Source organism: Ranitomeya variabilis, chromosome 1, assembly GCF_051348905.1.
Source record: "Ranitomeya variabilis isolate aRanVar5 chromosome 1, aRanVar5.hap1, whole genome shotgun sequence".
NCBI lineage: Eukaryota > Metazoa > Chordata > Amphibia > Anura > Dendrobatidae > Ranitomeya > Ranitomeya variabilis.
In genome coordinates this window covers 866,174,701-866,190,603 of record NC_135232.1, presented here as the reverse complement: position 1 = coordinate 866,190,603, position 15,903 = coordinate 866,174,701, and the positions used below count along the sequence as shown (strand labels likewise).

The window sequence follows — 15,903 nt, the reverse complement described above, 5'->3', positions numbered from 1 at the left end:
ATTAATTGTTGTACGTTCTTACCAACATTTTGATGTACAAAATAAGTGAATATAAGCCCTGCCCTTGAAATGTCTATGAACTCCTCCAGAATACACAAGAATGGCCACACAACAACCATGTTTGTAAACCTAAACCTTTAAGGGTCTAACCATGAGTCTGTCCAAGCAAAATGAGAATGTTGGCAAATATGGTATAAGATGCTAAGGGTATGGCCACAAATTAGTCCTGGAACCTCGGGGGAAGGATCAATAGCATCTCTGCCCCATAATTGTGACCATGATACTTGATTCTTTGGGGACCCTGATACGGACTTTGCTTTGGGGACTAAGAGCTTTAAGAGATACCTGCATATGTCATACTGGTTGCAACCAGCTCTCCAGATTCTTCTGAAATATATGGGATAGAATTTGTAGCAATAGAAAAAAAGTGACATTTTTTCATACTGATGACTCTGAGTTTTAGCTTAGTTAATTTTTGTTGCGGTAAGATATCTGCTTCTATTTTAGCCTATTTTACCTGTAGGGCTTCTGTGTCAGGTATATTGTACGAGGTCTTAATGAGAATTATTCATTTAATGGACCCTATTACCTATTGCTGGGTGCAATGTGACAACACACTCCCTAAATTTGTTATCATAGGAAGAGCAGCTGCTCCATTTTTATATCGTTAGCATGAGCCAATTAGCTCTCCAGGTTGTCATATTTCTGCTGTTTTAGCAACTAAGTGTCATCTTTGTCCATACTTGTTCATGAATTTGATGAAAGGTGCACAGCGGAATAGTCATGAATCTCAATCCTTTAGCAGTGAGACGATCCTCCTAACCCTTCTACACATGTATATGATTAAGTCACTTCCCGGTCGTAATTATCATATAATTATTATGTGTGCATTAATTATGGATGTGCACAGTATGTAGTGCTTTGATGATTAAACATACATTTTTACAGCCGCAGTAAAGACACTGACACATTTATTAACAGTATAATCATGACTAGCCTTAAGCCAAGATGAGCAGATAGATCTGCTGCGAATACCAGGTAATAAGAGGCACTTCTGCACATGAAATATCATGTAAATGCTCCAAAATTGATTTAACCTGAACCCTGGGATCAAACTCAAGACTAGATGTGTTTCTCATTGCTCTTCAGTGAATGAACCTTGGTGATTACAGTCACTAAAATGGCACCAGTATGTTTTTGCACCATGTTTTGCCCTTTTGCCCACATCATAGTCATAATCTTTTAGTATTGCATTCAACCATTTCTTTAGCCAGGTAGCGATACTGAATGACAACCCATTAATGACAGTTGTATACTGTCATAATCATCTGCCTCATTTTCTTCTTTTATACTACACAACCAATGTATCAGACTTCAATGTGGTTCTAAATGACATTATATGTCATACCCTAGAAGATATTATATGTCATTCCCTAGATGATATTATGTCATATCGTAGATGATATTATATGTCATTCCCTAGATGATATTATATGTCTTACCCTAAAGGAAGCCCATTTGATATCATTCTCACGATCATTGAATTGAGGAAAGCAGATAAAACAGTACATAAATATTAACAAAGATATTCTTTTACATGGTTTAGTCTTTGGAGGCTTTCTAAAAAAAACAATGGACCAATGACCTTAATTTCTTAAAAAGATTGTCCATATCTATCTATACAGGCATACAGTATACTGTGTATGTAATAACAGTGATAGAAGGGAATTTTCTTTCCCCTGCAACATCATGCCTCACAAACATCTCTGGGTCATCTTATTAATGAAAAGGGTGGGTCATCCCAAGGGCAAGTTCACACAAGCATATTAAAAAATCATTCAGATTTTTTCTCACTTGTCATGTGTGCAGTCCTGATTAGTGTTGAACGATACCTTCCGATATTTGAAAGTATCGGTATCGGATTGGATCGGCCGATATCCAAAAAATATCATATATCGCCGATACCAATACCCGATACCAATACAAGTCAATGGGACACAAATATCGGAACTGATCCTGGATGGTTCCCAGGGTCTGAAGGAGAGGAAACTCTCCTTCAGGCCCTGGGATCCATATTCATGTAAAAAATAAAGAATAAAAATAAAAAATATGGATATACTCACCCTCGGATGAGCCCTAGCTGTCACCGCTGCAAGCGTCTGCCTCCGTTCCTAAGAATGCAGAGAGTGAAGGACCTTCAATGACGTCGCGGTCACGTGAGCGGTCACATGAGCGGTCACGCGACCAATCACAAGACCGCGACGTCATCGCAGGTCCTACACTCACTGCATTCTTAGGAACGGAGGCTGCCGGTTGCACCGCTGTGAGCCAGGGGCCGTCGGTGGGTGAGTATATCCATATTTTTTATTTTTATTCTTTATTTTTTACATGATTATGGATCCCGATCCCGATTCCCGATATCGCAAAAATATCGGAACTCGGTATCGGAATTCCGATACAGCGAATATCGGCCGATACCCGATATTTGCAGTATCGGAATGCTCAACACTAGTCCTGATACAATCTGATTTTTTTAATAATTTACTAGACCATTTACAATTTTCTATGTTACAGAATTTCAATCTATTTATATAATTGCCTTGTAATGTTTTCATTTCCTGTTCTGTCCAGATGTCACTGTATCCCAGAATTCCAAGTGGAGGAAGTTCACCGACCGCCATATTGGGACACAAAAGGGATGAGTGTCTCAATATGGAAACTGCTGCTGGTACCAACCTATTGCGCTGTACCACCAGCAGAACACCGTTGCACCACATACACACTCTCACACACTCACACTCATATACTCACATTCACACAAACTCACACTCACATTCACACTCACATTCACACTCACACACTCACGCAGCCTCTTGCATGGTACCACCAGCGGAACACCGTCGCGAACACACTGCCACCGGGATCAGCAGAATGATTCACTGACTGCCGCCATCTTTGTACGGGAGGAGTGCATGCGCAGTTTTAATGTGACCGCCGCTATCTGTCTGCACAAAGATGGCAGCGGTCTGATTTACTGCGCCTGCGCAAATTACGCGCAGGTGCAGTGAATCATTCGGCTTGTCCTGGCGGCAGATGTGCGACATGTCTACAGGCAGAGGAATCCGGTCACATTAAAGGGGTTTCCTACGAACTAAAGTTCATTTTAAAAATTGACTGTGTCTGACCGTGTACGGAGCATACCACATCTCCTGGGCAGGGGAGGAAGCAAAAGACAATACTGACATTACAGCAGGGGATAACAGTGGATTCATTTTGTGAGGTAAAATATATCACTGTTTTTAAAAAATATTTTACATCACAAAATGTATCCTAAGCGATCTCCTGCTGTAATATCAGTATTGTCTTTTGCTTCCTCCCCTGCCTAGGAGATGTGGTATGTTCAGTCCACGGTCAGACACAGACAATTTTTAAAATGAACTTTTGTTCGTGAGAAAACCCCTTCAAAAAGCAAATATCAACGCCAACATGGCTCCTCCTAAAAAAGTGCGCCAATGACAATGAAAGGAAAGGAGCAAAGGCACAACATTGAAGACAACAAAGGGCAAATGAGACTCTTGAAGAGCATCAGCATCGTTGGGACAAAAATGGTGCTTATAAGCATAGGCATCAAGCACATGAGTCCCCTGATGCAAAACTCATTAGATTATCACAGGATGCCATTAGGCAACAACAGCGCCGCATGCCTGCCCTCATCGTGACATTACCGCCCTCGCGATGCGATTGCATTGGGCCTCCATCTAGTGTATCTATAATATTCAATACTATATGGTGGCTCCTTATGGCATCTGATTTTTTTTGCACACCTGTTTAAATGCATAAGGGTCATCCAATTTACGGAAGAAGCTAGTGTATGCCACTGTTTTTTCACACGCAAAATCGCTAATCTGTACTGCCCCATTGCTTCTTTGTTTTTTAAATCAGATTTCTGGTTGCTTTCTATACACTTCCAGTGACAGAAGTGTGCCTCTGTAGAGCTTGTCATAACATACCAGTCCCACTGCAGGGATCCATCCAACACAAACATTGGATATTTTGAAAATTAAACTTTATACGTTGAGATAAAAGCAGGTTCTTGGGATTAGATGTCAATAATGAAAATTTAGCATCTTTAATCTTTATTTGCCTTTAAGTCTGTCTTTTTGATTTTCATTTGAGTTATTTTACAAATTTTATTTTATTCATATGATTTGTGTTTCCTTTGTTTTTTTTTCTTTTCTTTCTTCCTTTTTAAGGCCCGATTTTACCTCTTTCACCTCGAACCAATGAGCAGAAAACACAGAAGGAGTTTGGATATCCTTGTAAGTTTTTTATTTGATTTTTTATTTTTTGATGTTATTATTATTATTGTTATTATTATTGTGTTTTTATTTCTACTTTGTTAAAAGACATTGTACATGTGATCCACAACCAGTGCCTTGATGGCTGCACCCATTGTATCATATATTATATTTGTGGTCTAGAGCTGGCTCTTACTTTCATTTACTGCAATAAATTTTGCTCCATTTGTGAAAATAGACAAACTGTGGAAACTTAACAGATGTTTATGTGCTGTAGAGAAGAGCAGGATTTGCTTACACGTTAGTCTATGGTCAGTCTATGGATATCCACGTAAAAATCATGGATTTAAAGATCAGTCACTTTCACAATAAAAACTGCATACATTGTTTAAAGAAATACTTTAGACCTGATAAAACTGGTGTACTTATGTTGAAAATGCAGGTCAAGATGGCTTTTTAATCCCAACACAAAATTGAATCTTTCAAAAAAGGACTATATAGCCATTTTGACACAGTATACAAAAGAAAGTACACTAACCTCAACACATCTTAGGCTAGGTTCACATTGCGTTATTGGGTGATCGCTAACGGACAGCGTTGCTCGGCGAAAATGTCGCAATTAACGCCATGCAACGGGTCCGTTAGCGCACCCATTTACAGCAATGTTGTTTCTGCCTGAAGCGCATCGCTAGCGCGTGCCTTTTTTGGCTCGCGCTAGCGATGTGCCGTTCTTTTGTGGCCCGAGGTCCGTTCCCCGCTCTCGCAGATCGGGGATCTGCGAGAGCGGTGACGTTAACGCGACCCCTAAACGCGACCCCTACAAATACATTGCGTTAGCGCAATCCGCTAGCGCTAAACGGATTGCCCTAGCGCAATGAGAACCTAGCCTTAGGGATCTACTTAAAAGGAATTTGTCATTGTATTTTTGCTAGGTAATCTGAGAGCAACATGATTTGAGGTCTGAGACCCTGATTCCAGCAATGTGTTATTTGCTTGTCTGCATTCTGTGATTATGACTTAGACACAATTTTCTCTGCTGCAGATCTAGCGGTGCTCAGAGTTCTGTGCATTCTGTAAATTGCCAGAAATCTGCTAATCATCGGTGGACGGGGTGAGGTTACACAAAGCAGGAGGGCTTCATGACTATTCCTCTAATGATAATCTCCTGCTGATATAACTGATTTTTTAGAATCTATAGCAAGCAGCCCAGTAAGTGACTTATCACTGGAATCAGGCTCTCTGCCTCTACGTTATGATACGCTCAGATTACACAGCAAAAACATGCTGACAGATTCCATTTATTAACGGATTCTGTATTTATTGTAAAATCTGGTGACAGATTTAAGCTGATGTACATGAATAATGGTTATCAACTCTACCAGTCAAATTCACTTAATTGTCAATAAACACATAGAAAGGGATTGATCAAGGATTTCGTGCTGGTTATATGGCATCAAAAAGTTGTACATTTTGTTGTACGCTATACTTGCTCAAAAATTCACAACGTTCTTCTATTTTACACTGCTCTTTTAAAAACGTTGTCATGTCTAAAAAAATGGCTCAAATTCCATTAACAAATTGATAATTTTTAAAAGGGTTGCATAAAAATGTACAATTCTTACTCCAGTAAGGTGTATCGTGAAAATGTAAAAACAACTCTAGACAGAAGTGTTACTGTATATCAAAGAATGCACCAAATGGGTCACACATCATATGAACCTTTGATAAATTTGACGCAAATATAGGCAATGCATCCTCCAGTGTAAATGACTTCAAAAATTCCTCTCATGATGAATATTCCCTGGAGATAAACGAATCTGAAAAAATTCAAATTCCACAAATCGCACGAATTTACCAGTGAAATTCAATGTTTAGCAGATATATTCAGCACGATGAATGTTCCTTATTATACACTGGGCCCCTACAGACCCCAGAACATAATAAATATATGTTGTGAAAGCAGACAAGCAAAAACTAATGCTCACCTTACTGCTCATCTGTCTGGACGCCTGAGCTGCTCACTGGTTGATGTCCAGTCCTCTCCGAAGTCTTCTCTCCGCTAACGCATCTCTGGTGCCTTCACTCTAGGCTGGTTAGCCGCGACTAGGCCTCGGATGTCACTGCTCACCATACCGGTGCTATACATGTCATGACATTATGACATGTACCACAGCCTTACAATGTGCAGTGACCTCTGAGGCTTTGGTGTGGCCAGAAGTCCTGGCCTAAAGTGAAGGACCCAAAGACGTGGCACACAATGGCAAAAACAAGAGCATTGAGCGGCCTTGGGCAACTAGGCAGATAAGCGGTTATGTGATTATTAGGTTTTTTTTAACTTTTTGCCAACATTCTATGGTTCAGCAACATGAACGCCTTGCTGATTTTGTACAGAGAAAATTGGAAAAAATCCATATTCTGGAGAATACAGGTTTTTGTCAAATTTGAGTAGAATTCAATTTCACTGGAATAAATCTGCCCATCTCTAGTCCCCACCACCTTCTCTAGTCCCCACCACTTTCTCTAGTCCCCACCACCTTCTCTAGTCCCCACCACCTCACCCCTTTTAATGTTAGGATAGATTACATTTTTCATATATGACCGGATGCAAAAACAAGATATGGTCTTGGGCTATACGACAACCATCGCACTTTCACTATGCATTTACAAAGCAAAACACTAGGAAGATCATTTTCTGCCTATTTTCACAACTCCCAGTCATGTAATCTTAGTATTATAATGGAGTATGTAAAACTCATAGACATTCATAGTTTTGCCTTATTTTTTAGCACCTTGCTTGTCACCACAAGCCAACATGCAGAGCTTCCGAATATTTACTGCAGATAGTATGACGGTAAATACAGAATGTATTATGGACAGAAACATGGCGGAGCTGGAAGTCATTACCTACAATGTCCACAATAGAGTTAGAATAGGAAAGAACACATGGAATCTGGTTAAATACTGAATAAAGTATACAGTATATTATATGTTAAATCCTACATTTATTATCTTGTGGCGAGAACTGAAAATGGAAGGGAGCGAGCTACAATATTTATCATTTCTTACATCCAGCATGTTCACACTTCCCAGCCTTAGGCCAACCGTAGCTTTCCTGTGCTGATATTGCTTTGCATTATTATTCATTTACATTATGAGAAATGAAGGTTCCTAAGGAATTGAAATGTTCTGTTTTATCTACAATGGTTACATGATCATTGAGTATTAGACGTATGTTGAGAGGATGTACAGTGGACGAGGTAAAAAGAAGCACACGATCACTTATTTTATAGTCTGGAGGTAGAAATAGTGAACATTTCTGCTGTTAGCTCTTTGCAGGTTTTTTTGGTCACCCTGGTGTTCAAGAGCTATAGAAACTTGATCAGACGGCCAATAAAAATGAAGATTTTTACAAGTTGGTGTTTTGAATGAGGATGATCCTAAAGATGAAATCAATATTTTCCACAACTCCTTTTTGACATAACATTAAAGCCCAGCCAAGAAGACTTTTTTTTATAGAGAAAGAAAACATAAAAAATGTCAGAGTGCGTGATCTCAGGGTGTCAATGGTAATCTTAGGGCGCCACGGGCATCTCTGTGATGTGATCTCTATGCCGATGGTAATCTCAGAGTGTCACAGTTATCTCTGTGATGTGGTCTCAGGGTGCCGATGGTAATCTCAGAGTGTCACAGTTATCTCTGTGATGTGGTCTCAGGGTGCCGATGGTAATCTCAGGGTGTCACAGTTATCTCTGTGATGTGGTCTCAGGGTGCCGATGGTAATCTCAGGGTGCCATGGTCATCTCTGTGTGGTGATCTCAGGGTGCCGATGGTAATCTCAGAGTTCCATGTTCTTTTCTGTGATGTGATCTCAGGGTGCTGATGGTAATCTCAGAGTGTCACATTTATCTCTATGATGTGGTCTCAGGGTGCCGATGGTAATCTCAGGGTGCCATGGTCATCTCTGTGTGGTGATCTCAGGGTGCCGATGGTAATCTCAGAGTGTCACAGTTATCTCTGTGATGTGGTCTCAGGGTGCAAGTGGTAATCTCAGAGTGTCACAGTTATCTCTGTGATGTGGTCTCAGGGTGCCGATGGTAATCTCAGAGTGTCACAGTTATCTCTGTGATGTGGTCTCAGGGTGCGAGTGGTAATCTCAGAGTGTCACAGTTATCTCTGTGATGTGATCTCAGGGTGCTGATGGTAATCTCAGAGTGCCATGGTCATCTCTGTGATGTGGTCTCATGGTGCGAGTGGTAATCTCAGAGTGTCACAGTTATCTCTGTGATGTGGTCTCAGGGTGCCGATGGTAATCTCAGAGTGTCACAGTTATCTCTGTGATGTGGTCTCAGGGTGCCGATGGTAATCTCAGAGTGTCACAGTTATCTCTGTGATGTGGTCTCAGGGTGCCGATGGTATTCTCAGAGTGTCACAGTTATCTCTGTGATGTGGTCTCAGGGTGCCGATGGTAATCTCAGAGTGTCACAGTTATCTCTGTGATGTGGTCTCAGGGTGCCGATGGTAATCTCAGAGTGTCACAGTTATCTCTGTGATGTGGTCTCAGGGTGCCGATGGTATTCTCAGAGTGTCACAGTTATCTCTGTGATGTGGTCTCAGGGTGCCGATGGTAATCTCAGAGTGTCACAGTTATCTCTGTGATGTGGTCTCAGGGTGCCGATGGTAATCTCAGAGTGTCACAGTTATCTCTGCGATGTGGTCTCAGGGTGCGAGTGGTAATCTCAGAGTGTCACAGTTATCTCTGTGATGTGGTCTCAGGGTGCCGATGGTAATCTCAGAGTGTCACAGTTATCTCTGTGATGTGGTCTCAGGGTGCCGATGGTAATCTCAGAGTGTCACAGTTATCTCTGTGATGTGGTCTCAGGGTGCCGATGGTATTCTCAGAGTGTCACAGTTATCTCTGTGATGTGGTCTCAGGGTGCCGATGGTAATCTCAGAGTGTCACAGTTATCTCTGTGATGTGGTCTCAGGGTGCCGATGGTAATCTCAGAGTGTCACAGTTATCTCTGCGATGTGGTCTCAGGGTGCGAGTGGTAATCTCAGAGTGTCACAGTTATCTCTGTGATGTGGTCTCAGGGTGCCGATGGTATTCTCAGAGTGCCATGGTCATCTCTATGATGTGGTCTCAGGGTGCCGATGGTAATCTCAGGGTGCCATGGTCATCTCTGTGTGGTGATCTCAGGGTGCCGATGGTAATCTCAGAGTTCCATGGTCTTTTCTGTGATGTGATCTCAGGGTGCTGATGGTAGTCTCAGAGTGCCATGGTCATCTCTGTGATGTGGTCTCAGGGTGCGAGTGGTAATCTCAGAGTGTCACATTTATCTCTGTGATGTGGTCTCAGGGTGCAAGTGGTAATCTCAGAGTGTCACAGTTATCTCTGTGATGTGGTCTCAGGGTGCCGATGGTAATCTCAGAGTGTCACAGTTATCTCTGTGATGTGGTCTCAGGGTGCCGATGGTAATCTCAGAGTGTCACAGTTATCTCTGTGATGTGGTCTCAGGGTGCCGATGGTATTCTCAGAGTGTCACAGTTATCTCTGTGATGTGGTCTCAGGGTGCCGATGGTAATCTCAGAGTGTCACAGTTATCTCTGTGATGTGGTCTCAGGGTGCCGATGGTAATCTCAGAGTGTCACAGTTATCTCTGCGATGTGGTCTCAGGGTGCGAGTGGTAATCTCAGAGTGTCACAGTTATCTCTGTGATGTGGTCTCAGGGTGCCGATGGTATTCTCAGAGTGCCATGGTCATCTCTATGATGTGGTCTCAGGGTGCCGATGGTAATCTCAGGGTGCCATGGTCATCTCTGTGTGGTGATCTCAGGGTGCCGATGGTAATCTCAGAGTTCCATGGTCTTTTCTGTGATGTGATCTCAGGGTGCTGATGGTAGTCTCAGAGTGCCATGGTCATCTCTGTGATGTGGTCTCAGGGTGCGAGTGGTAATCTCAGAGTGTCACATTTATCTCTGTGATGTGGTCTCAGGGTGCAAGTGGTAATCTCAGAGTGTCACAGTTATCTCTGTGATGTGGTCTCAGGGTGCCGATGGTAATCTCAGAGTGTCACAGTTATCTCTGTGATGTGGTCTCAGGGTGCCGATGGTAATCTCAGAGTGTCACAGTTATCTCTGTGATGTGGTCTCAGGGTGCGAGTGGTAATCTCAGAGTGTCACAGTTATCTCTGTGATGTGGTCTCAGGGTGCCGATGGTAAGCTCAGGGTGTCACAGTTATCTCTGTGATGTGGTCTCAGGGTGCCGATGGTAATCTCAGGGTGCCATGGTCATCTCTATGATGTGGTCTCAGGGTGCCGATGGTAATCTCAGGGTGCCATGGTCATCTCTGTGTGGTGATCTCAGGGTGCCGATGGTAATCTCAGAGTTCCATGGTCTTTTCTGTGATGTGATCTCAGGGTGCTGATGGTAATCTCAGAGTGCCATGGTCATCTCTGTGATGTGGTCTCAGGGTGCGAGTGGTAATCTCAGAGTGTCACATTTATCTCTGTGATGTGGTCTCAGGGTGCAAGTGGTAATCTCAGAGTGTCACAGTTATCTCTGTGATGTGGTCTCAGGGTGCAAGTGGTAATCTCAGAGTGTCACAGTTATCTCTGTGATGTGGTCTCAGGGTGCCGATGGTAATCTCAGAGTGTCACAGTTATCTCTGTGATGTGGTCTCAGGGTGCCGATGGTAATCTCAGAGTGTCACAGTTATCTCTGTGATGTGGTCTCAGGGTGCCGATGGTAATCTCAGAGTGTCACAGTTATCTCTGTGATGTGGTCTCAGGGTGCGAGTGGTAATCTCAGGGTGTCACAGTTATCTCTGTGATGTGGTCTCAGGGTGCCGATGGTAATCTCAGAGTGCCATGGTCATCTCTATGATGTGGTCTCAGGGTGCCGATGGTAATCTCAGGGTGCCATGGTCATCTCTGTGTGGTGATCTCAGGGTGCCGATGGTAATCTCAGAGTTCCATGGTTTTTCTGTCATGTGATCTCAGGGTGCTGATGGTAATCTCAGAGTGTCACATTTATCTCTATGATGTGGTCTCAGGGTGCCGATGGTAATCTCAGGGTGCCATGGTCATCTCTGTGTGGTGATCTCAGGGTGCCGATGGTAATCTCAGAGTTCCATGGTCTTTTCTGTGATGTGATCTCAGGGTGCTGATGGTAATCTCAGAGTGCCATGGTCATCACTGTGATGTGGTCTCAGGGTGCGAGTGGTAATCTCAGAGTGTCACAGTTATCTCTGTGATGTGGTCTCAGGGTGCGAGTGGTAATCTCAGAGTGTCACATTTATCTCTGTGATGTGGTCTCAGGGTGCAAGTGGTAATCTCAGAGTGTCACAGTTATCTCTGTGATGTGGTCTCAGGGTGCCGATGGTAATCTCAGAGTGTCACAGTTATCTCTGTGATGTGGTCTCAGGGTGCCGATGGTAATCTCAGAGTGTCACAGTTATCTCTGTGATGTGGTCTCAGGGTGCGAGTGGTAATCTCAGAGTGTCACAGTTATCTCTGTGATGTGGTCTCAGGGTGCCGATGGTAAGCTCAGGGTGTCACAGTTATCTCTGTGATGTGATCTCAGGGTGCCGATGGTAATCTCAGAGTGTCACAGTTATCTCTGTGATGTGGTCTCAGGGTGCCGATGGTATTCTCAGAGTGTCACAGTTATCTCTGTGATGTGGTCTCAGGGTGCCGATGGTAATCTCAGAGTGTCACAGTTATCTCTGTGATGTGGTCTCAGGGTGCGAGTGGTAATCTCAGAGTGTCACAGTTATCTCTGTGATGTGGTCTCAGGGTGCCGATGGTAATCTAAGGGTGTCACAGTTATCTCTGTGATGTGGTCTCAGGGTGCCGATGGTAATCTCAGGGTGCCATGGTCATCTCTGTGTGGTGATCTCAGGATGCCGATGGTAATCTCAGAGTGTCACAGTTATCTCTGTGATGTGGTCTCAGGGTGCGAGTGGTAATCTCAGGGTGTCACAGTTATCTCTGTGTTGTGATTTCAGGGTGCCGATGGTAATCTCAGAGTGCCATGGTCATCTCTGTGTGGTGATCTCAGGGTGCCGATGGTAATCTCAGAGTTCCATGGTCTTTTCTGTGATGTGATCTCAGGGTGCTGATGGTAATCTCAGAGTGTCACATTTATCTCTATGATGTGGTCTCAGGGTGCTGATGGTAATCTCAGGGTGCCATGGTCATCTCTGTGTGGTGATCTCAGGGTGCCGATGGTAATCTCAGAGTTCCATGGTCTTTTCTGTGATGTGATCTCAGGGTGCTGATGGTAATCTCAGAGTGCCATGGTCATCTCTGTGATGTGGTCTCAGGGTGCGAGTGGTAATCTCAGAGTGTCACATTTATCTCTGTGATGTGGTCTCAGGGTGCAAGTGGTAATCTCAGAGTGTCACAGTTATCTCTGTGATAATAATAATAATAATAATCTTTATTTATATAGCGCCAACATATTCCACAGCGCTTTACAGTTTAACAGTTTCAAACACAACAGTCATAGGTAACAATGTTAACAATACAGCAATAAAGCAAAATAAGACGACCCTGCTCGTGAGAGCTTACAATCTACAATGAGGTGGGGAGATACAAAGTACAGGTGTGTATTTACAATGATGTATTTACAATGATGGTCCAGCCATCTTCAGGGGGTGGGGGGTAATGTGATGTGGTCTCAGGGTGCCGATGGTAATCTCAGAGTGTCACAGTTATCTCTGTGATGTGGTCTCAGGGTGCCGATGGTAATCTCAGGGTGTCACAGTTATCTCTGTGATGTGATCTCAGGGTGCTGATGGTAATCTCAGAGTGCCATGGTCATCTCTGTGATGTGGTCTCAGGGTGCGAGTGGTAATCTCAGGGTGTCACAGTTATCTCTGTGATGTGGTCTCAGGGTACGAGTGGTAATCTCAGGGTGTCACAGTTATCTCTGTGATGGGATCTCAGGGTGCCGATGGTAATCTCAGGGTGTCACAGTTATATCTGTCATGTGATATCAGGGTGCCGATGGTAATCTCAGAGTGCCATGGTCATCTCTATGAGGTGGTCTCAGGGTGCGAGTGGTAATCTCAGAGTGTCACAGTTATCTCTGTGATGTGGTCTCAGGGTGCGAGTGGTAATCTCAGGGTGTCACAGTTATCTCTGTCATGTGATCTCAGGGTGCCGATGGTAATCTCAGAGTGCCATGGTCATCTCTATGATGTGGTCTCAGGGTGCCGATGGTAATCTCAGGGTGTCACAGTTATCTCTGTGTTGTGATTTCAGGGTGCCGATGGTAATCTCAGAGTGCCATGGTCTTTTCTATGATGTGATTTTAGGGTGTTGATGGGTTGCCCTCAGTGCAACTTTGGTACCTTGGTACTAATGTGATGCCCAGGTCAGGTTTCATAGGAGCCAGTAATTTATCCCATATACTGCAATCAAGTGGCTACAGGTTCAAGTCACTTATAGAAAAAAAAATACATAGTTAAAAAATCTTTTAAAAATATAAAAATTAAAACACATGAAAATTCAAATGCTTCCTTGTCTGCAAATAAATAAATTATAAAAATAAGAATTTTTAGTATTGCTGCATCAATAAAAGTCCAATGCATGAAAATATAAAATGTGACAACATTTAACATATCAGATAAAAGCAAAGAAAAAAAATGAAACACCTAAAGTGGCGTTTTTCAGTTGTCACACCTCCACAAATAACATGCAATAAAAAATGATTAAAATGGTTCAACATGTTCTGCCAAAAACATCGATGATGGATAAATAAAACTGTTATGTGTCTTAAAATGAGAGGAAGAAAAAGCTAAGTGAAAAAATGAAAATTGGCAAGGGGTTAAGCTGACCTGTCATCAGTCTCAAAGTCTTGCTATTAGCAAATAATTGTATTTCTCATGAAAAAAAATCCGGAACTTCTTTTCATAGTACCCTGCATTGTTCCATTTCTCTGTTATTCCTAATATAAATGTGAAAATAATTTAAAGAAGCACTCATCCTATCAACGTTTTTATCCTAATACATTGCAATAATTAGATTATATAGCACTGTGTACTCACAATTGCGAATTTTGCCTTTCCACCAAGGAAGTTCTCTTTTCTCTGCTCTATGTAGAAACAGGAAGTCTCTTTTCCCTGCATTTATCATTCCCTTCTTCACCTCCTGACTTCTGCACCTCCTCCTCCTGCCAGGGACTATTGCAGTGACTGATGACTCTTAAAATTGACCTCCTGTTTTTACATAGGGGCATAGAAGGGTTCTGCTAGTCACTTTTTAATCACATGATGTCATGACCTAATGGAAAAGAGGAGAAATAACAGGGTAGAAAGGCAAAATGAGCAATTGTTAGTACACAGTGTTATATAATATGATGACTGCACTATATTAAGCACATAACACTTTTTATGGGAGTGCTTCATTAACAAGTCCGTAAATAACATTGCACTTGACCATGACGTCCATTTACATATACATTTTCTGGAGTAGTAACAGAGGGACAAATAGAGAGTTCTCAGGGCAGGTGCATACGAGATTATTGTTTATCAACCGAGAGAATCAGGCCGATTATGACACTCTGATCAAACTCTGAGTTTGATCAGTGTCCGCATATTGTGATCTGATACTCTCATATGAAGAGATGGCAAAAAAAAATCGTATTCTCCATTCTGTGAGTGTGCATTAATGGGACTACAGTCAGACGTCATATAAATGCGATCCGAATATGGGATCAAACTTAAACATGTGCGCAGCCCCATAGTCTAACATTGGTCTGAGTGTGATCTGGTGTTTTGTTGGATTGCACTCGGATAACGAATTTGCTTGTGTGCACCTGCCCTTAGGAAAAAATAATCTAGCATTTTTTTATGGCAAAAGCATTTAATATGCATTTTGTACTTCAGTTCTGAATATTCAGGAGTTTGGCTAGTAATCTTCTTTTATGTAATATTGCACATTTTCTATTTTATGTATCAGTTCTGGAAGTTATTTCCTAAAATGATCACCTACATTCAGTTTTGGACAGCTAGACATATCAACCATCATTGTTGTATCTCCCTACATGAGTTTCCATAACAGAAATAAACTAGATTGCAGTAGGCACAGATTAAAGAAGGTTTTTAACCATATCAACACATGGATCTCGAATGTGCCAGCTTCCATTTGCATTGAATTAGCTTTGGAAGGAAATGCAGAGTAATAGCCCTCTGATAATATACTCTCAGGCATGGTCATAAACCAGTTTTAAATGCAGTTCAGATGGCTTTTACTAAAGGCCCCGTCTCACACAGCGACGCTGCAGCGATACAGACAACGATGCTGATCGCTGCAGCGTCGCTGTGTGGTCGCTGTGTGGTCGCTGGGGAGCTTTCACACAGACAGCTCTCTCCAGCGACCAACGATCAGGGGAACGACTTCGGCATCGTTGAAACTGTCTTCAACGATGCCGAAGTCCCCCTGCAGCACCCGGGTAACCAGGGTAAACATCAGGTTACTAAGCGCAGGGCCGCGCTTAGTAACCCGATGTTTACCGTGGTTACCAGCGTAAATGTAAAAAAAACAAACAGTACATACTCACCATCTGATGTCGGTCAGGTCCCTTGCCGTCCGCTTCCTGC

General features: G+C 42.7%; 1 protein-coding gene across 2 annotated transcripts in view; it reads left to right on the top strand.

The window, feature by feature from the left end:
- UNC5C (unc-5 netrin receptor C) overlaps window positions 1–15,903 on the top strand; it is a 530,679-nt gene that overhangs the window by 444,041 nt on the left and 70,735 nt on the right. Inside the window, exon 9 of one of the 2 annotated variants that reach the window (XM_077277392.1) lies at window positions 4,254–4,319. The exons of the other annotated variant lie outside the window; for it this stretch is intronic. Within the exon in view, the coding sequence (XP_077133507.1) occupies window positions 4,254–4,319 (66 nt within the window). The remainder of the gene's footprint in view (window positions 1–4,253; window positions 4,320–15,903) is intronic. 2 annotated transcript variants of the gene reach the window in all.